The sequence below is a fragment of the Salvia hispanica genome, chromosome 3 (genome assembly GCF_023119035.1).
Source record: "Salvia hispanica cultivar TCC Black 2014 chromosome 3, UniMelb_Shisp_WGS_1.0, whole genome shotgun sequence".
In the NCBI taxonomy this organism is placed as follows: Eukaryota; Viridiplantae; Streptophyta; class Magnoliopsida; order Lamiales; family Lamiaceae; genus Salvia; species Salvia hispanica.
Window position 1 is genome coordinate 30,992,582 of NC_062967.1, and position 20,044 is coordinate 31,012,625.

Sequence of the window (20,044 nt, forward strand, 5' to 3'; positions counted from 1 at the left end):
TGGAAAGTTGGGGTGTGATGAAATTTGGTGATGGCATGGATTGGATATGAGGAACAAGTCATTCGGGAGTGGGGTCAAAAACTGCGGAAGTGGCTAATCGAGGGCGAGGAAGGTGCGGGACCACAAGGAGAGAGGTGGCCCGCAACTAGCACCTCTATCGCATCTTCCAATCCGCGCCTTGCAGTGTACATCATCACCGACATTTCCAAAGCTCCAATCCTCAGCAATCAATAAAACAAATTGGTACAAATGACTTGATTGCGATCATCCATTCACAATTTCTCTACGTTTTCTATTTCTCAATTTCTTTGTTTTGTAATGTATGAAATTTCTTTAAGATGAACACGAATTTTGATTCCACTTTTAATGGAAAACAAACTTATGACTTTTTTACAAACTTTCATCATGTTGGTTGCTTAATTTAAAGATCTGAATAATTGAAAAGTGTGAAAAAACTATAAAGTGACAACATTTCAAACTTGGGAGTTAAAATTTATCCATGATTGGCATTTACTATCATAACATTTGAATAAGTATTCATATATTTTGATGGTAAATGTGATAATAATTGTTATAAACGGTTGTGTTATATTTAATCAATCAATCAACATTATCTACTCCATTTAATTAGATTTATGGATCAATCAACACTATCTACTCCATTTAATTAGATTTATGGATCAAATTAGACTAGAGTAGCAATCAAAATTTGCTTCCACACCGTACAACAAAACATAAAATCAAGAAATATTTTGATTTTATTTGGTTAATTTAATTACATAAAATCAAGAAAATAAATAATTATGAATCAATTGTTGAACCTGGGCCGGCCGAACCGGCGGTTCTGTTTTTTTAACCATAGCCGGATTATCAATTTTGGACTGGTAACAGGCGATTGTCCGCTGGTTTTGACCCAAAATCGCGAAAACCGATCGAGAAACTAGGAAAACCGATAAAAAAACCGCCTAATTACCTATTCAAAACCCGAACCATCAAACATGTCGTCCAACCGATTATAGTTCCACTTCCCTTGGAACCGTAGTCGGCAATTCTGAACCAGAACCATAGGTTCTTGAACCAACTACACCCTTAAATTCTATATTTAGTCCAATGGAGAAACATAGGGCGTGAGCTCTATAAATCATTTCCAAAAGAACATAGAAGCAATAAATTATTTCTCAAAGTGCTACTAATATTTAGTTTTCTACCAAAAAGCAATGATGAATGCAAACCAATTAGTATAAAGCTCATTTGACAAAGAAATGAAGAGATAAACCGAAACATAAATCCATTCATACATTTGAGAATTGAGCATGGCTACACCACCAAAGCTTAATAGCCTACCACCTTACGAAGAAGCTGCGTTGATCAACTCTTTCCGGCTCGTTGCAGGCTCATCCGGGTACGGCTGCAATCACAAACGACAAACCAATCATTCCAGTAAATACTTCACACATTTTCACAGCAGAAATTGAAGAATCGTTTCTCTACAACCGCTCACTCAAAGAGCGATACGAGCTAGATGTAATAGACCGTGAGACAAGAACTAGATCGGCTGAACAAATAATAAGATGATTTCTACAAAGATTTGATTTTTCTTATTTCAAGTGTTTTTCGATGGGACCCTTTTGGCTTTTGTGTCCTACGGAGGAGAAATGGTAGCTTACAGCAGTGAGCTCTTCTTCGTGTTTTGGGATGAAAGCAGTGTCCACCTTCCCAGTTTTAAAGTCCTAGAGCAAGTACAGACAGAATGTGAATTTATAAGTTCGAAGAGACTGGGAAAAGCAAGCAAGTCCGAGAAAATTGCAACGGATGCATACCTCTACTTCTAGGATCAGCTTATGGTAATCGATCGTTGTTGGAACACCTGGCCACAGAGAATCACTGTTTAGAAACTATACTAAAGAATGGAAAGATGTCCATATGTTACTGAATAGTAAAACGAGTGCAAGATGTCGAAGATTTGTTGAAAACGCCTTTCATGCGAGATTAGATCTGCATAGGCACCGATGAAAATTCTCAAATATAAAGACATGATTGCATTAGATAGATAGATGTGTCTTGTTTACCTGTAATGATAGTGTCGTTAAGAGCCCTTTTCATGCGCTCGATTGCCCTTTCCCTCGTCGGACCCCAGACAATAAGCTGGAGTATAAGATTCATCGCACTTATTAGGACATCGAAAAGATAAGATCCAGTTTGGCTAGATTTTCAAGAAATGTGTAAAAAGTATAAGTAAAATTAACGCATAATTAGCTGACCTTTCCTAGAAGGGAATCATAGCTCGGTGGAACTACATAATCCGGGTAAACATGGCTGTCCATTCGCACAAACGGACCTCCAGCGGGCAAATAAGTAGTTATTCTCCCTGTTCAAGTGATCAAACAATTCATTAGTTCGTAGATTTGATTTTAGGATGAAGTAAATTTCAAAATCACATGCAAACTTTGGACTAAGGCCGTCGATCCCGAAAGTCGATACCTGGTCCGGGTCTGAAATTTTTGAAAGCGTCTTCTGCATTAATACGACATTCTATTGAATGTCCACGGAGCACAATGTCATCCTATAGAGAGAGGCTTGTATCGGTTAATGATCACATTTTTATTTTCCGGGTGCCATGATCATGAAGATCCTTACCTGTGCGTATCGGAGCTTCTCACCACGTGCAACACTGATCTGCTCTTCGATTAAGTCAACAGAGGATATCATTTCAGTGACGGGGTGCTCGACCTAACATCATCACATAAGGAGAAAGATCAGCCAAGAATGTTCACGGTGAAATCAGATAAGTCGTTATTTAGGAGATGATCCGAGACTCGATCTTTTCACCTGGATCCTAGTGTTCATCTCCATGAAGTAAAATGAGCCTCTTTCATCCAAAAGGAATTCGACTGTACCGACTCCTATGTAGCCTATGGATGCAGCTGCTGCAACTGCCGCGTCACCCATGGCTTTCCGAAGCTCCGGTGTCAATGCAGGAGAAGGTGCTTCTTCAAGCAATTTCTGATTTCTCCTCTAGAATCAAAAATAATGATAACGAATTAGCAAGCCATTATTCCACACTTGTCTGGACCTCGAATGATCTATATACGATGTTCGATAAAAACTCAAACAAAATACCCTTTGCCATTATGTTATGTACAGAGAGAAATCTATGTTCTTAGCTTCATTACACAGGTAACTGTGTAGCATCAACACGATCAGAAAGCAACGTGCTTTCACACAACGAAGCCTAGCTGCAAAAAGTCTGACCTAAAATAAAAGCAAGATTACCTGGATGCTACAATCACGCTCCCCAAAGTGTACGACGTTACCGAATTTGTCAGCCAAAACCTACGAAGCAACAAAGCCATAAGTTGTCACTGATAGTTTAGCTTGTGAATCAGCAATACAAAATTGACACAGAGATGCAACACCAAAAACGAAATATAAGAATTTTCATATATTCAAAATGCTTTGATTATTTCAGTTAAATTCAAAATTCAAATATTAAATAATTTAAATTATGTTAATGTTATAAAATACAAGTGTACCTGAAACTCAATATGCCTTGGATTTTGGATATATTTCTCGAGGTACACACCATCGTTACCAAATGCAGCTGCAGCTTCACTTTTGGCTTGCTGTCGAAATAAGGAAGATACTTTAGTCACAATGAACTACCCAAATACCTCAAATTTCAGTGATGGCTTGCAGAGCTATGAGAAGGGAAGGCATCCGAAAATAGATCTTTCATGGAAGAGTGCTCAGTTACCAAAAATGGAAAATGGGTCTTTGAGGACTGGATAAGCAGTTTGTGCTGCTTCTCACTGTCTCAATGTTTTTTCAGATCGACTATTTTCATATTAAATTTACTGAAACAATATTAAGAACCTTACAATTTAAGGAAAAATTAAATCACTCAACCAACGGATAACAAAAATGTAGGTTAAAAACGGAGTACCTGCATCAACTTCACAAACTCATCGCGCTCTTTCGCAAGGCGCATTCCGCGTCCTCCTCCACCTGCCGTAGCCTTCAGGAGAATAAAAGCATTAGATTAGCATATCTTTTTTTTTCCCAAACAGAGTTCTCACACAGAATTCTACGTAGAAGCAGATTAGCTATGGTTATGAAGTTTCAGCTGAGAATTCTTTGTAAGATTATTGTTCATAAAGGTCTATGCAACTTCCCCTTAGCATGAGCATCTATGCTACCTATTAAATCATGACTCAAGTCAAATTGGGTAACTGCGTCTGTACTTTTGGTGTGTTGAGATGTTAAACATACCTTTATCATGACAGGATAGCCGATCTCATCTGCAAGTTTAATTGCATCTTCAGTACTCTGTAATACAAAAGTAGTTCAGAAGGAGAAAAAAATAAAGGTGAATAATTGAACGAAGATTCAATATTGGATTTTTTACGATCAAGTCTTATAGTATGAAGTAAGTCAAGTAGCACTCTTTACAAAAAGCAGTACCTTTAACAACCCATCACTTCCAGGGACAGTTGGAACTCCAGCATTCTTCATCGTTTCTCTGGCAGTTGACTTGTCACCCATTACCCGAATGCTGTCAGGCTGCAGTTCAATCAAAATCCATCGTTTTAACGCATCCGGGGATTTTAGGAGACTAGACATAGAATGTTGTGATTTGGAAGAACCACATCTCATTTGGATGAAGGTTTAACTATATAAGGCTTTGATATACTGCGTTTGTCCCATTTAGTGGTTTATTTCGATACGGACAAAAACCTAAGAAAATTATGAAGTAGTATTCCGAAAATCTAAATAAGGGATCAAAATGTTAACATAGCAAAGAAAGCTTTCCAAGTTTAAGGACAAACGGTATGATGATGACTTTATGTAAACACTCTGAATCAAAAAACTTACATTTGGTCCAATAAAGTTGATTCCATGCTCTCGGCACATGTCAACAAAAACAGCATTCTCAGAAAGGAACCCGTATCCGGGATGCAGCATAGTACAATCACGGCTGATGGCAGCAGATAAGACATTTGGAATCACCAAGTAACTGAAAGAAAAAGAAATTTAATTTATTCACCCGATCGGGAATATTATGGTTACAGAGTGGAATAATGATTTGATGATAAAAAATGAAGAAGCCTTACGATTGACTGCTCGGTGCTTCACCAATGCAAACAGCCTCATCAGCAAGTTTCACATGAAGAGCATCTTTATCGATTGTTGAGTAAACCGCCACACAAGGGATTCCCATTTCATGGGCTGTCCGAATGACACGGACAGCAATCTCTCCACGGTTAGCCACTAGAATTTTATCACCACGGCAAGTAGCAGCAAGCGCTCCACCACGCTTTCCAGATTTAGTACCACCTCGAGAAGCCTGGACTCTCTGACGAGGGAAATTAACCCTATTCCCTGCCATGAAGCTACACTGGGAGCTCCTGATTCCGGGTGTAGCCTCCATGAATAAGCCCTTCGATGCACAATATTTCACACGTTTAGACACAGGCCAAAACTATGAACTTAATTTATTTGGAATAGTGAGAATGGTTGAGCTTGAATCACACAGCCACAAAACATCACAGTCATGACTTCACTCGACTAATCTAGATGGATCAAACACTCAATTCTCCACTACTCTATACAGATCAAACACTCGATAAAAAGTTCAACCAATTCAACTGAAAAGAAACAGAGCAGATAATTCTGAAAAGGGACCTTCTAAATTGAATTGAATCGCATTGACTAAAACATACCTATTGCGTAATATACAGGAAGTTTATAAACAGGCCAAAACTTGAACAAGTAGCAAGGATGCCTGAACTTAAATCACACAGCCTAACTGCCAAAGACATCACAGTCCATTACTTCATTCGACTATTCTAGACGGATCAAACACTCGATTCTCCACAATTATAGACATATCAAACGCTCAATAACAAGTTCAACTAATTCAACTGAAGAGAAACAAAGCAGGTAATTCAGAAACAGGCCATTATAAATTGAATTGCACCGTATTGAAAAAAAACATACATAATGCATTATTCAACATTGAATAAATGGTCTAGAACAGATCGAAAACCAAATTATTGTGAAATCCATGTCTCACCATCGCCCCTAGACGTAAATACACAACTCGGTCAACAATTCATGTGTTTATTCGTTTATGTTCATGATTACTTGTGCCTTTATTTCCTAAATTGAATTGCATCGCATTGACAAAAACATACCTTTTGCATAATTCCCATACATAAGTACACAACTCGATAAAGAATTCATGTGCTTATTCGATTACATCCGTGATTACTTGTGCTTATATTTCCTAATTGCATCGAATTGACCAAAAAACATACATTTTGCATAATCCAGCACCCAACAAATCGTGTAAACTAAAACAAAAAATCCAAAACTTCATTCACGAATAGAGATATTCCAACAAAGGAAAATTCAAATCAGAATAACTCACGGGACGCGAGCAGACGGAATTGCTGCAAAATGTCATGGCCGCAGAGTCCATTTTCAGATCAACCTAATCTGTAAATTTCGCAAACAGATCAAAAAATCAAGAAATTGAGAAATGCGGCGGGATTAGCTCGAAAGCATGAATCTTTCCAGAATCCCACGTAGATTACCTCGTGATTGAGCGTGAAAAAAAATCGAATCTTGATCGAGCTCTATCGGTAGGAAGCGGAAATGAGAGGAATTGATGTTGGAGATTTGAAGAGAGTGAAGAGTGGAGTTCGATGAAATCGAGGTTAAGTAGTTGGGAGATTTGAGTTGATTCCTCCGCCCACAAAAGAGCTGGATTTCTTGTGCTTATTTGGCGTTGCTGACATGTATGGATTTTGGTGACTGCGCGATTCGTTGAGAAAAATTGGTTATTTAATCGAAATAATTATTAAAAAGAAAAAAAAAAAAAAACGAATCCAATTCGACTCCTCTCTTCTTCTTCAATCAATCCCTTCCCTCCAATAATCAAAGAGATTTGAGCTCGCATGGCCTTTCCCCAATTCTCACAGATCGGCATTCGCTTCTGAGATGGGAAAACACAATCTCCTAATCTACACCACGATCGCCCTCGGCCTCCTCTTCCTCGTCTCCCGCTCCCCCCAAAAATCCCAGCCCCAGGAGCCCCACCACCGCCGCCGCCTCAAAGTCCGCTCTCACTTCCCCTTCTCCCCTCCCTCCGATCCCCATCGCCACCACGACCCCCCTCCCGCCTTCGACCCCCTCGTCGCCGAGATCGAGCTCGCCCGCGAGGACCGCCAATGGGAGAACCTCTACTACCAAACGCACCACGATTCCGATGCCGATTCCGCCGCCGAATCGGAGGCATCGCCGCCGGAGCATCCGGAGCCGCATCCGGAGGATCACGAGTCGCACCCGGAGTGGGAGGATTTCGCCGACGCCGAGGACTTCCTGAACGACGCGGAGCGCTTCAATGTCACCAATAGGCTGATGCTCCTCTTCCCCAGGATCGACGTGGACCCCACCGACGGATTCGCCAGCGAATTCGAGCTGACTCAGTGGAGCTTGCAGCTGAGCCGGAAGGAGGCGATGCATCGGAGCCAGAGGGAGATGGACACTCACGACAAAGATAGAGATGGATTCATCACTTTTGCTGAGTATGAGGCTCCTAGCTGGGTTAGAAATGCCGGTGATTTTTCCCTAATTTCACTAATTTGTGCTTAATTGCTTTGAATTATCGATTACTGATTTAGGGCATTGGTAGCTAAATGCCTAATTGCGAGTTAGCAGCTTCATTTTCTGATCATTTCGGCTTTGTTTAATTTATCATTTCGGTATTGGTAGGAAAATGCCTAATTGCGAGTAACAATGGCTCTTTCCAGATAACACTTCATTTGGATATGATTTTGGCTGGTGGAAGGAGGATCATTTCAATGCATCTGATGCTGATGGCGATGGTCGTTTGAATATCACAGAATTTAATGAGTGAGTTTGTGATCAACTACAAATGCTTCTTAATGGATGAGTATTGTATTCTATGTTCGACGTTGGCTTAGCTAATGCTTTTATGTTTCCTTTTTTTTTGTAGCTTTCTTCATCCAGCTGATACCACCAATTCCAAGTTGATTCTTTGGTTGTGCAAGGAAGAAATAAGGTGCTTCGATCTCTGTATTTTGTTTTGCTTGATATTTGGTTCTGTTGCTCCCTTGTTTTCCGGATTTTTTTAGATTTGTGGTTGTATCATGTACTCCCACTGTCCCCTAAAAATAGACTTTGGGGATGAAACAAGTTTTAATGCGGATTTGGTAAAGTGAGAGAGTAAGAGAAAACATAGTTGAGATAGTGTTAGGGATAGTGAGACTCATATCATTAGTAATGTAGAATGCAATTAGGGACTATTTTTTAGGGGCAGAGGGCGTATGTTGTAAATGTCCTCGTCTGATCAAATCCACTCTCTTTGCTCCATTAGTGTCAAAATACCTTCGTTAGATAGCATGGTGTCGTGGCTGTTGTTAAAGGTGCGTAACAAGATATTAATAGCTAACTCTGGTGATATTTGCCAATTTAGGGAAATCGTTGGTTTTTTAGCTGCTTGTTTCCAACTCTGACAATAGGATATCAATATTTAACTACAAGACTGTATCCCCTCCTGCCTTTCTTATTTTCACTTATTGATACCATCCACACATGCTTTTTGGCTTTTCAATCCTTGATACGAGATGAAATTCTTCTAACGTTAGCTCGTTGCCAAAGATAGATTTCTAGTGATTTGATATTTGTACTTGTTAACATTTTAAATTGATACATGATATTTGCTATTCAGAGGAATGCGGCTATGTAGTTATGAAGAGTTATGCATATATTTAATATATATAGCTGGTAATGTCCCTGACTTTGAATGTTCGTATGAAGCTGTAATTTGTTCTTATTGTTATGGTGATTGGTTTATACTTTATACGTACTTTCTTATGTTTAGATACAAACAAAAGTTGTCACATTGTTATATTTGTTATACTCAAGTTTATATCACCATTCATCCATTTGTTATGGTGGAACATTGTGATACATATTTAACTGGCATGATCGAGTTTCCTGCATACACTAATCTAATCAAGCTAATTTGGGGTGTTAATTCAAGTATAGAGCATTCATAAACATGAGCCGAACTTGCTGATTAAAAGTGATTGATTAACGTCTTCAATTTTGGTGTTGCAAGATAATTTATGATCTCCAGTCAACAGAGACTAATAAGTAGATATCGAATTGCCATATTTTCATGATTTTCTTTTGTTGTGTCTGATATACATTCCGGCAGTTATCTCCATGAGCTGACTGAAGAGCTCACTGTATTACATCGTGCCATGTTGCTCATGTGATACTTTACTATCATTAGTGATTTGTTTGTTTCAGGGAAAGGGATAGAGACAAGGATGGTAAGGTCAATTTTGAAGAGTTTTTCCATGGGATATATGAGTTGGTTAGAAATTATGTGGAGCCACACGATACCGATGAGCATGAGTCTGATGATTCACAAGAGGCCTCAGCCAAGATGCTGTTTGCCCTGCTTGATAAGGACGGTGATGGGTAACCAAGCCTAGAATCTGTGACCTATTTGTTTCATCAAATGCTTCTATGATTGGAATGGTAGCTAAGCTTATTATGTGTGCTGCAGACATTTGTCCGATGTAGAATTACTACCCATTATTGAAAAGCTCCACCCACCGGAGCATTACTATGCTAAACAGCAGACAAAACATATATTGCACCAGGTACTTGACACACTAGATTTTAATGAGTAGTTTCATTCTACGAGTTAAGGTATTACTTGCTTGTTGATAATAAGCTTCAATATCCTAAACATTTTGATGAGTTGATTTCGAGGAGCAAAAAACAATTTTCGAACTCTCATGCATTATCCGGATGGCATAGTAGATACATACGCATGCTGATGCATTCGAGGCTGACATTACCAGTCCCAGATGGCTCCGTCACTCTTCTAATTACACTGATTTTGAATTAGCCTTTTTATTGCATGAGGAAGAAAAGATTTTGAAAATGAAAACAAGGATAAAGCTACCTTGTTATATGCTCTGCAAATATATGTTAGAATAAGTATTAATTCTGCATAGAGAAACGACCACAAACGAGAGCATAAGTTTACTAGGCTTGTTCGTATGTAATTGAAGTGATGCATGTGAGGATTAAAACTCGTACTCGGTCAATGACTGTAGTATATAATTCCTAAGGTTTTATCTTGTGCTCTCCAATTTTTAACAGAAAATGCTACTTGGCCTTAGCTTTTCGGTTTAATCAGTTGGACAGAATCGAGATCCAGCTACTGGTATAGTCTGTTAGAATGCTAATATATGAAATGTTACTACCATCAATTTTAACAGCAAACCGTAACTTCATGCTGATAAAAATTGCAATTGATCGGACAATGGTGAAGTTTCTGGTTCCTATTTTTTTCAGGCTGACGGAGACAAGGATGGACGTCTGAGCTTAGCAGAGATGATTCAGAGTCCATATGTTTTCTATACTGGCGTCTTTAATGAGGATGAAGACAATGGTGATTATGAAGTGCATGATGAGTTCCGTTAGAAACCGGAGTCATAGGTGAGGAAGCCTTAAGCGCACTTCAATAGCTAACATATGCTTGTTTTCTCCTTACGATCTGGAAAAACTTGCACAATTTCGATGTATAGTGACAAAACGTGTCACTCACGTTGTTTTTATGCTTTAATTACAGTATGCGATGTAGGACGAGGCGAGCAATTAAGATGTGGATCGTAGCGAAAATCTTGATCTGCTCACTGTTTTGGGAGGGATATATATAGGATTATCACTTGAGGTAGTTCTTCAAGTAATGCATTTTTTACAGTTTTGGTTATTCTTTGTTCTTGTATAGTTTTTACAGCAGAACTACTTTGATTATTACCATATTCATTTAAAATTGAGTATATTATTTATACCCTATAAATCTTAAATTCATCTGGGAATACTTGGTTGTTTCAAATGTGAAATATTATTTTCCAAATTAGTGATGAATTTTCTTCACGAAATGCTAGAGGAGTTGGAATCTTACAATATTACAGTGTACTAGCCTTGTTTACATACACACTACAGAAATGTGGAGTAAATAGATAAAAGTAACCAGAAAGAAGTGTATCAATATTTGGTATAAAGCAATGAGTGTATATGCATGTAACAGAGCAAGTGTATCAATGTGTGAACCGACAACTAATAATATATACAGTAGGACATAAACAAAGAAAAAAAAATGGAAGTATAAGCACACATAATATTCATCATATCTCCGAATTATGATCCAGAACAGCAATGAGAATTACTGTATGTTTTCTGAAAAACAACATATAGTAGACAAATAAAATCAACGTACCCACTTTAAAAAAACAAAATACTCCCTCCGTCCATAAAAAATAGGGCACATTTATCATTTTTTGTTGTCCACGAAAAATAGGGTACATTCAAAAAAGGAAAGTTTTCAATAAATTATCTCTTACTTTTTTCCCTTCTCTCTTGCTTTATCAATTCTACATTAAAACTATGTCATTCATAAAGTGCCCTATTTTTCGTGGACAGAGGAAGTAAGTATACTAAATAAAATCAACTTACCCTAGAGTAGAACCAAGCAAATTGAAGAGTGAGTAATAATGAGTATCATCTTAATAGGCATCATATATAGTAGTAGTATTAACCAAGGAGGAGGAGACATGGTGCTCCACCTCACCCAATTAAAGACCCCGGTGACCAAAGGGTGGCTCTACTAGTACTACTCCTGCTATATGTGATCCGCGGCAAAAAAAACCACAAATCTATTCAAATCTCCGACCAAACAAAACACCATAAACATTATCGCGGTTACTATTATGTACCTTCGTCGACATCCACAACAATCACAACTTCTTTGGTAGAATCCATTGTTTTGATATCCTTAGCTCTGAATTGTAATGAAATAATTGTAGCAGTTACACTTTCCCACACCTTGTATTTATAGTGCGTCAAACATCACATCTCATTTTTATATGGCATGTGTTTTCGGTTTTTGTGTTTGGTAGGAGTCTTACTACTCTAATGCATTTATTAATGTAACTTTTTTACTTTACATCGGGCAAATTACCTAAAAAGTCATAAACTTTGGGGAAAGTTTGGTTTTTTCCACAAACTAATAAAGTTGCATCTGAAGTCACGAACTTTATCGGATCGTGCAAATTTCCCAAACTACCCGTTCTGACGACATATTTCCTTTAAAAACGTATCCCATGTGGCATGCCGGAGACGTGGCTTGGCAAAATTTCTGATTGGGCACAAAACGACGTCTTCTTTACACGTCGCTGATTTCATCCCTAAACTGTTTGTCGACGATTTCACTCTTGTCGATTACGTTTTCTGTCGATTGAATCGGGGCTGCGCTTTCAAAATCAGCCAAAAAGAGGTTATATTACCTGAGTTCATAAATTTTGCCAAGTCACGCCTCCCGCATGCCACGTGGGATAAATTTTTAACCGAAATATGTCGTCAGGTCGGGTAGTTTGGAAATTTGCACGATCCGATAAAGTTCGTGACTTTAGGCGTAACTTTTATAATTTGTGAGAAAAAACAGTTATGCCTCCGGCATGCCACGTGGGATAAGTTTTTAACCGAAATATGTCTTCGGGTCGAGTAGTTTGGAAATTTGCACGATCCGATAAAGTTCGTGACTTAAGGCGTAACTTTTATAATTTGTGAGAAAAAACAGTCACGTCTCCGGCATGCCACGTGGGATAAGTTTTTAACCGAAATATGTCGTCAGGTCGGGTAGTTTAGAAATTTGCACGATCCGATAAAGTTCGTGACTTTAGGCACAAGTTTTATAATTTGTGAGAAAAACCAAACTTTCCCCAAAATTTATGATCTTTTAGGCAATTTACTTTTTACACCTTACTTTCTAATTAAGCGAAACTTCAATTAATTAAGAACCGTATAATACTAATAATACTACTCATGCTATATAATTAGGTGATGCCACAACTAAACTTGTTTTCAATACATGTTATACTAGTGTGGTGGTAAAATTGCTACATGGAGTAATAACCAAACAACAAACATTGGTTTATACCCTAATGGAATCCAGTTTTATTTATAGGGAGTATTTCTTTGATATTAGTATGTTATCGCATGCCAACTAAAGTACACATTGTATATGATGTTAGTCATCAAGAAAGCAATGTGATTTTAAAGGTTTTTGTGAAAATACCACTGATCCTTTCTCAATATTATTTGTTTGACGGAGGTAGTATTATTTTACCATTTTTGCTTTTTTTTGACATTATAACATGTTGAAATGTGATTGCTTTTCTTGTAGTATATATCCAATAATGTTATAACTTCCCATTTTGACTATATTCTGTCTTGCATCTTTGATAAAATATCATGTCACAGCACACACCTTAAGCTAAAAAATGTAGAGATCAATTACCACATTTCCACCCATGCAATAAATATACCATTAATTAAAGCATTAATCTTTTACATAAATCATGAAGATTGAACCATCACCACTAACTATTCCAAGAAATAATCACATCTCAACCTCGAAGAAGCTAAAAAAATGAAGTCTATGTGCAAAAGAAGCCAAAATTGCCATCATCAAAGTTGAGAGCATAGCTCAAAGGATCATAGCAGAAGCTGAAATCAGTCTTCTCCTTCTTCTTCATCATCATCATCGTCTTCACTCTCAACACCAATCTCTTCAACATCTTCTTCCCATAAACAACTGCCCCTCCTTCCCCCATTTCTAGGCCTATGTGTGTCTGAAAGAGCTGTCTCTAATTCTTTGTTGGGACAGGGAAAAAATGGTGGTCTTATTGTTATATAGGAAAAGTGTGTGTGGGTTGAGTGGGGAGTGTGGGAGTTGCAGAGCAGTGTGACAGTCACTTTTATTTGGACAGTTATTAGTAGTGTGTGTGGATTGAGAAATGGAGAGAGACAGATGATAATGTTTCTTGTGGCGTCTCTGTCCATTTTTCTGCTTTGCCATTTTCAGATTTCTTGCTTTTGTATGTCAACTTTTGCAGCAGGTTTATGTTTTCACTTGTTAATATGTTGCTGAAGCATGAATACTTAAATCACTTGAATTTAATGTTATTTATCTTATTGTATTTTTAATAAGGGAAATTGACATGTAATTTCAACTTTAGATTCGGTTGACTTTGATCAGTCTCATGTAGTTCAAATCCTACAAATTGGAGTATAATTCTTTTACAAATTTCAACCGTCGAGAAAGTCCAAATGGCAAATACTCAAATTTGGGTGTGCCGAGTCGTGAACAATATCAATCTGACTTTCACACAACGGTGAGATGCCAACAAACAACACCGTTTCAAGGCTACTTAAACGATAATATTTTGAAAATCAAATGTTTTTTCCATGTTGAAAAACCCTGCCTCCAATTTCATCCATAAAAAGTTTCGTAACACAATTGTAAATTGGGGTAAAATTATAATTTTAATCGTATTGTTTAAAAGTTGTGAGATCAACCTAAAGTCAATAAAAATTATGTACTACTAAAATTTAACTATGTGGATGATTTTCCCTTTTAATAATTATAAACTATTACAAGTAATTTAGCAATATTCTTAAAACTATCTCTTATTTATTATTATCACGTCGTCCCAATTCTTTTTGGATAACAGTCAGAAGGCCAAGATATATTATTCTTATTGATGATGGAAAATGCCTGTATTTTTGTGGAAATGCTTATTGGCTTCATTCTTGAAGAGGGTATGAATATCTTCTTCTTTATTTAGAATTCTGTTTTTATATGTAAAGGCTTATTAAATTTGTCACAAGCATAAGAATCTTTTTTCTTATATAGAGAATAAGGTCAAGATCTAATTTCATTTTCTCACCCAAAAAGACCAAAAATTATTCTGATTTGAGGGCCTGCTTTTTGGCCTACTTTTTTCTTTCTTATGTCATTTTCTTTTGCCAACTTTTCTTCTTTGCACTCTCCTGGACTATATTATGGCCAATGGGTAAATAAAAGGGATAGCTTTAATAATAATATAACAATAAAATGTACTAGTATAATATTAAAACTGTTTTTTTTTTTTTGTATAAAATACAATGTCTTGCACTAAAGTTATCAACTTAATTGAGATATTTGGAGTATAGACTTTGGTTCAGTTATATTTAACTACAATAAAGTATTATTTTAACCCTACTAAAATTTATTCCTAATCATTAGTACTTTATTGGAATATATCTCCTTCCATCACTACCAAAAGACTAATGAGAAAGATATATAGAAAAAATGATTGGAGCATTATAAGTGAAGAATAAGATTGATTAGAGAAACTTACTGCAGTAAATAAAACTGAATTAATTTTTGTGAACAAATGAAACAATTGGACTATCGATTATGGACCAAGGCATTATATTATTTGAGGTCTAAACTATAAGAGGTCTAAACTTATATTTTCAGTTCAATAAGCTCTCAAATCTTATAGCACGTATAATTAATTAATCCATGCATTGATAGTTATTGTTTCTTTATTCACTTTATTATTTGAAGAATTTCTTATTTCCTCATATGATTAAGTGGTAGCATACAAAAACAACCAATGTTTTATAATTGAGATTAAATTAATCTTTAGATTTTTCTTGAATTTATTGACATATGTAACTTGAGAAAACATTTTGTAGGTGTTTTATTAGAAAATAATTTTGTATCGACTGGTTGACCTTTTAATAATTTGAAGTCGCAAACCCAATTTGGGAAATAATAATCATATCATAGCATTTCAACTTTGTCTGTTTAACAAAAAATAAATAAATAATTAGAAATATTTTTTGAAATTATGCTAAAAGTTAAAGACACAAAACTAATACTAACATTTCTTATCTTTAGTTAAAACAACACTGTTCTACGTGTTGAGATATAAAAAAGTATTTAAAAAAAAAAAACTTTCCCCAAACTACTGAGGCAAATTAATCACTAAATTTGTATAAACAATGAAAATTGGGAAATTGACGCTATGCTATCAATTCAAATGGGCTATTTTCTCATTGGATATGAAAGCCCATTTTGACAAAGGAAGGATAAACCATTCAGATGGGCTCCCATTTGAAGTTAAAACCTTTTTGTCTTTGGTAGTCGAACAAGAATTTATCATGATAATAAATAAATAGGATAAGATAAGTTATTTAATTTTATATGAATAAAATGAAATGATTCAGTATTTTAGACAAACAAAACACATATTTTAACCATATATTTGGTATATTAATTCGTATTAGGTTTCAATTGTAATTGTACAAAAATCGTCAAGTAGATCTTAATCAAAATGGAAGAGAAAATTTTTTTTAGAACAATAAGACAACTCAAGTTAAAATCGTAATTGGACTCTTAATGTACTCCTAGTTCATAAACTTATTTAGGTTTTATTTAACACATCAAATTATAAAAAAGCATAACGAAAAAGTAACATAGCTAAGAAGTACTCCCTCCGTCCCATATTAATGATATACTTGTGTTTCTGCACTCGTTTTTATAAAAATAATAGTAAATATTTAAAGTGGGAAAATGGTAAAATTAGTAAAAGAATAATAGAGGGAAGACTCTTCTCTACATCTCTACATTATTCTTTCTCTTAATTTACCATTTCCTTATTTTAATTATTTATTACTCCCTCCGTTCCAAGATATCAGACTCGTATACGGTGGGATCATGAATAGTTAAGAGATGAGACGGTTAAGAGACGGATAAGAGACAGAGATGCGGATGGCCTTAACGAGCCTAATTTACAGTAGTATAAAATTGGATACCATTATTAAGCGAACAATATGGAGTACATAAATCACGCAACAAGTCCCAAATTGAGAATACCCCATGCGGTTTCCGGCCACGACTTCTCCTTGGCCTTCATGAGCAGCACCCTACCCCACGCCACCCACCCCTGCCACGTCATCCTCTTATCCCACGGACTCCCCCAGTCCACCAGCAACCTCAGCCCCCTCTCCGCCGCCTCCTCCGCCGCCTCGAACTCCCCTTTCCCCAAATATATCTGCGCCAACACCACATACCCTTCCCCCACAAACGGATTCCTCGCCACGCTCTCCACCAGCATCTCCTCTGCCTTATCCACTCCCATCTCCGCCGCGCCGCACACCGCCTTCCAGTACAGATCCCTCGCCGCGATCTGCTCCTCCGGATCCACAACTTTCCTGCAATTATCGAACACCGGCGGCACCACCAGCTCCAGATCTCCGTCTCTATCCGCGTGATTCTCAGCGTTTTTGAGGTAGATCTCCTCTTCTCTCACCAACAGAGTGTAGATCGCCGCCATTCTCGAGGCGGAGTTCATCCACAGCCCTGGCCTGCCGTCGCCTGGCCATAACGAGGTGAGAACGCTGTTGCCGAAGAATTCGAGCTTGCCGTCGCGGTTATCGAATAAACCGTCCTGGAAGCTGAAGAGCTGATCGCTGAAATCGGCGATCGTCATCATGAGGAAAGTCGCCACCAGCCGCCGCGAAATCACCAAATCCTCGCCGGTTTTGATGTGCTTCACCGTCATCCCCTCCGCCGGACAGATCGATCGGAGCTTACTCCGCCAGATCTCGTCATCTCCGACCTCTCCGCCTCCGCGGAGCTTCTCGATCGAGATCTCCGACGATCGGAGGTGCTCGATCAGCTCGGAATCGGCGTACCTGAAGAGGAGGAGGTCGTGGATGAGAGACTGGCGAGGAACGACGCAGAAGAGGTGGATGAGGCGCTCGGCGGCGGCGCCGACGTGGCCGCGGACGGTGTCGCGGCCGGTGGAGGAGGGCGGGAAGATGGCGAGGTTGACGTAGGAGTTGGAGTAGGCGGAGTGGAAGAGGCCGCAGAGGCAGACGGCGTCGGGAGCGTTCCAGAGCTTGAGGATGCGGTAGACGCCGATTAGGTGGTCGAGGAAGCTGCCGTGCTTGTGCCAGCACTCGCCGGCGCCGGCGGCTTGGAGGACGGAGACGAGGCGGGGTAGGTTTTCGTCGACGGCGTGGAGCTCGCCGCGGAGGAAGGGGCGGGCGGAGGAGAGGAGCGATTCGAGGTTGAGGTGGTCGGCGGGGCGGGGAGTGGTGGGGGACGGCGGCGCCATGGATGGTGGTTGAGAGAAGCGAGGGAGGATTTGTTTGGGGGAGATTGGAAGTTTTCAAGTATGTAGAATGGATAAGGTTCGGAAATGCAGCCGGGAAGTTACGTGTTGTGATCTCCCCCTTAAAAACCTGGATTTCGTAACAAGACAAAAATATGCCATGCAAACCAAATACTCCACTACTACAATATTTAATTTTTTTTCTTTAATAAGTTTATCTCCTATCATATTCACATTGTCACAACAGGAGTGTTTCTTTTCATGTAGTAGTATTTTTTAATAATAATATCATAAAAGTAATTAAAACAGTATTCCAGAAGCAAAAAAAAAAACAAAATACTAGTAGTACTTAAAGCATCTCCAATGGCTTTAGGCTGGCTAGCCACACTCTCTTCCTGCCACGTCATCAGCACTAAAAATCCATCTGCCACATCATCATTTTAATCAAATAGGCTACCCTAAGGCTAGCCACATGCTAGCCGCAATAAAAATAATTAAAAAACAACTATATTTACAGAATTAAACACAAAATACGGAATTAAATTTACGACACATATACGGGAAAAATTCGTTAATTTTATTTAAATAAAAAAAAAGTACGTTAACTAAAAATCAAAAAAATTACATAATAAAAAAAAATCCGGGCTTCCACACACGAGCCACCGCCCCACTCTACTCCTCACTAATTTATTAAAAAAATACATTAAAAAATGCAATAAAAATGCAATAATTTTATATAAATTAAAAAAAAGGTCCATCCTAAAAAAAATTACAAAATTAAAAAAAATTCATAAAAAATACATTAAAAATGCGATAAAAAAATGCATAAAAAAATACATTAAAAAAATGCAATAAATAAATAAAATACATTAAAAAAATGCAACCGGCTAGTCGAAATTGAGCCTACAATGGCGGCTAGCGGGATCGGCCAGCGGTCGGCTAGCGCCCGCAAATCAGCTAGAGCTCGCCGATCGGCTAGCCGAAATGCCGCTGGCCGGTTCCAATGGTTCGGCTAGCCGACCGGCTAGCGACGCGAATCGGCTAGCCGATGGGCTAGCCGCTATTGGAGATGCTCTTATGAAATGTTGGGATAAATTGAAAATTAGAGAAAATGTTACTATTCGTATCAGATATTGTAAACTACTAAAACTGAATAGAATGAAAGAAGTGATTATACGAAAGAAGAGATTTTTTCAGTAATTTAAAAATTAATAAGTACTCCTTAGTTTAGTAAATATATTGCACTTTTTCTATATATGCATATAGAATATACTTTTACAGGTATGGATCTCCACCGCACCAACTTTGATTTGCATGTAACAACCATACTACCAAAAGGATAAGGACTACAAAATGTGAATTTTAAATGGTAATCAAGTTTTCTCAGATATATAGTACTTAAAATCTCATAATAATTCATCCAAGGATTTAGAAAAGAATATTTTTTACACATAAAATATTGAAACATTACTATAAGTAACGGTTTAAATTTTTAAAGCGAGATATATGCTACAAAAATGCCGCAAAATTGGAATTTAAGTATCGAAATACAATATGCTTGTTAGCTGGATGTCGTTCTCGGCTAAATATTATTACTAGTATATTATTTGGTCAATTTTTATTATTTGGAAGGATTTGGTACGTTTTGATTTATTTTCGTAGTATCACCACATATGTAGAATACTTCATTATAATTAAAAATGAATTAAATAAATTATTTATCATTTTCTCTTTGCAATCTCTTCATAAACCAATCTCTCTCTTTAGATACACGCGAAAATTAATTCATAATTGAAGTACGTATCGATGTGCACTGGCGGACGGAATGTAGAACTAGGGGGGACGGTGGTACCCCCATTTTTTTTTTCTTTTAATGCTATTATTTTACCTATATTATTCTTAATGATAATTTTAATACTATATCTCCAATTAAAATTTGTAAGGTAATCTCGTGTCGGATTGAAACCTAAATTATGCCG

General features: G+C 37.6%; 3 protein-coding genes across 3 annotated transcripts; 1 reads left to right on the forward strand and 2 right to left on the reverse strand.

The window, feature by feature from the left end:
- Positions 1-1,144: 1,144 nt before the first annotated feature.
- LOC125213153 (biotin carboxylase 1, chloroplastic-like) lies at positions 1,145-6,736 on the reverse strand. The gene is made up of 17 exons (XM_048113530.1): positions 6,597-6,736; positions 6,431-6,498; positions 5,112-5,437; positions 4,873-5,014; positions 4,462-4,560; positions 4,270-4,326; positions 3,944-4,015; positions 3,534-3,623; positions 3,274-3,333; positions 2,830-3,015; positions 2,638-2,730; positions 2,482-2,563; positions 2,262-2,368; positions 2,070-2,145; positions 1,821-1,867; positions 1,668-1,730; positions 1,145-1,408 (listed from the first exon to the last, which is right to left on the reverse strand). The coding sequence occupies exons 2-17, from the start codon at positions 6,479-6,481 to the stop codon at positions 1,349-1,351; spliced, it is 1,611 nt and encodes a 536-aa protein (XP_047969487.1). The 5' UTR covers positions 6,482-6,498; positions 6,597-6,736; the 3' UTR covers positions 1,145-1,348.
- A 120-nt stretch (positions 6,737-6,856) lies between these two features.
- On the forward strand, positions 6,857-10,906 carry LOC125213154 (calumenin-B-like). Its single transcript, XM_048113531.1, has 7 exons — positions 6,857-7,621; positions 7,815-7,917; positions 8,021-8,086; positions 9,343-9,516; positions 9,605-9,701; positions 10,405-10,548; positions 10,682-10,906. The coding sequence occupies exons 1-6, from the start codon at positions 7,003-7,005 to the stop codon at positions 10,531-10,533; spliced, it is 1,188 nt and encodes a 395-aa protein (XP_047969488.1). The 5' UTR covers positions 6,857-7,002; the 3' UTR covers positions 10,534-10,548; positions 10,682-10,906.
- A 5,806-nt stretch (positions 10,907-16,712) lies between these two features.
- On the reverse strand, positions 16,713-18,245 carry LOC125215270. Its single transcript, XM_048116640.1, has one exon. It carries the CDS (start codon positions 18,066-18,068, stop codon positions 16,794-16,796), a length of 1,275 nt encoding a protein of 424 aa, XP_047972597.1. The 5' UTR covers positions 18,069-18,245; the 3' UTR covers positions 16,713-16,793.
- Between the last annotated feature and the right edge of the window lie 1,799 nt (positions 18,246-20,044).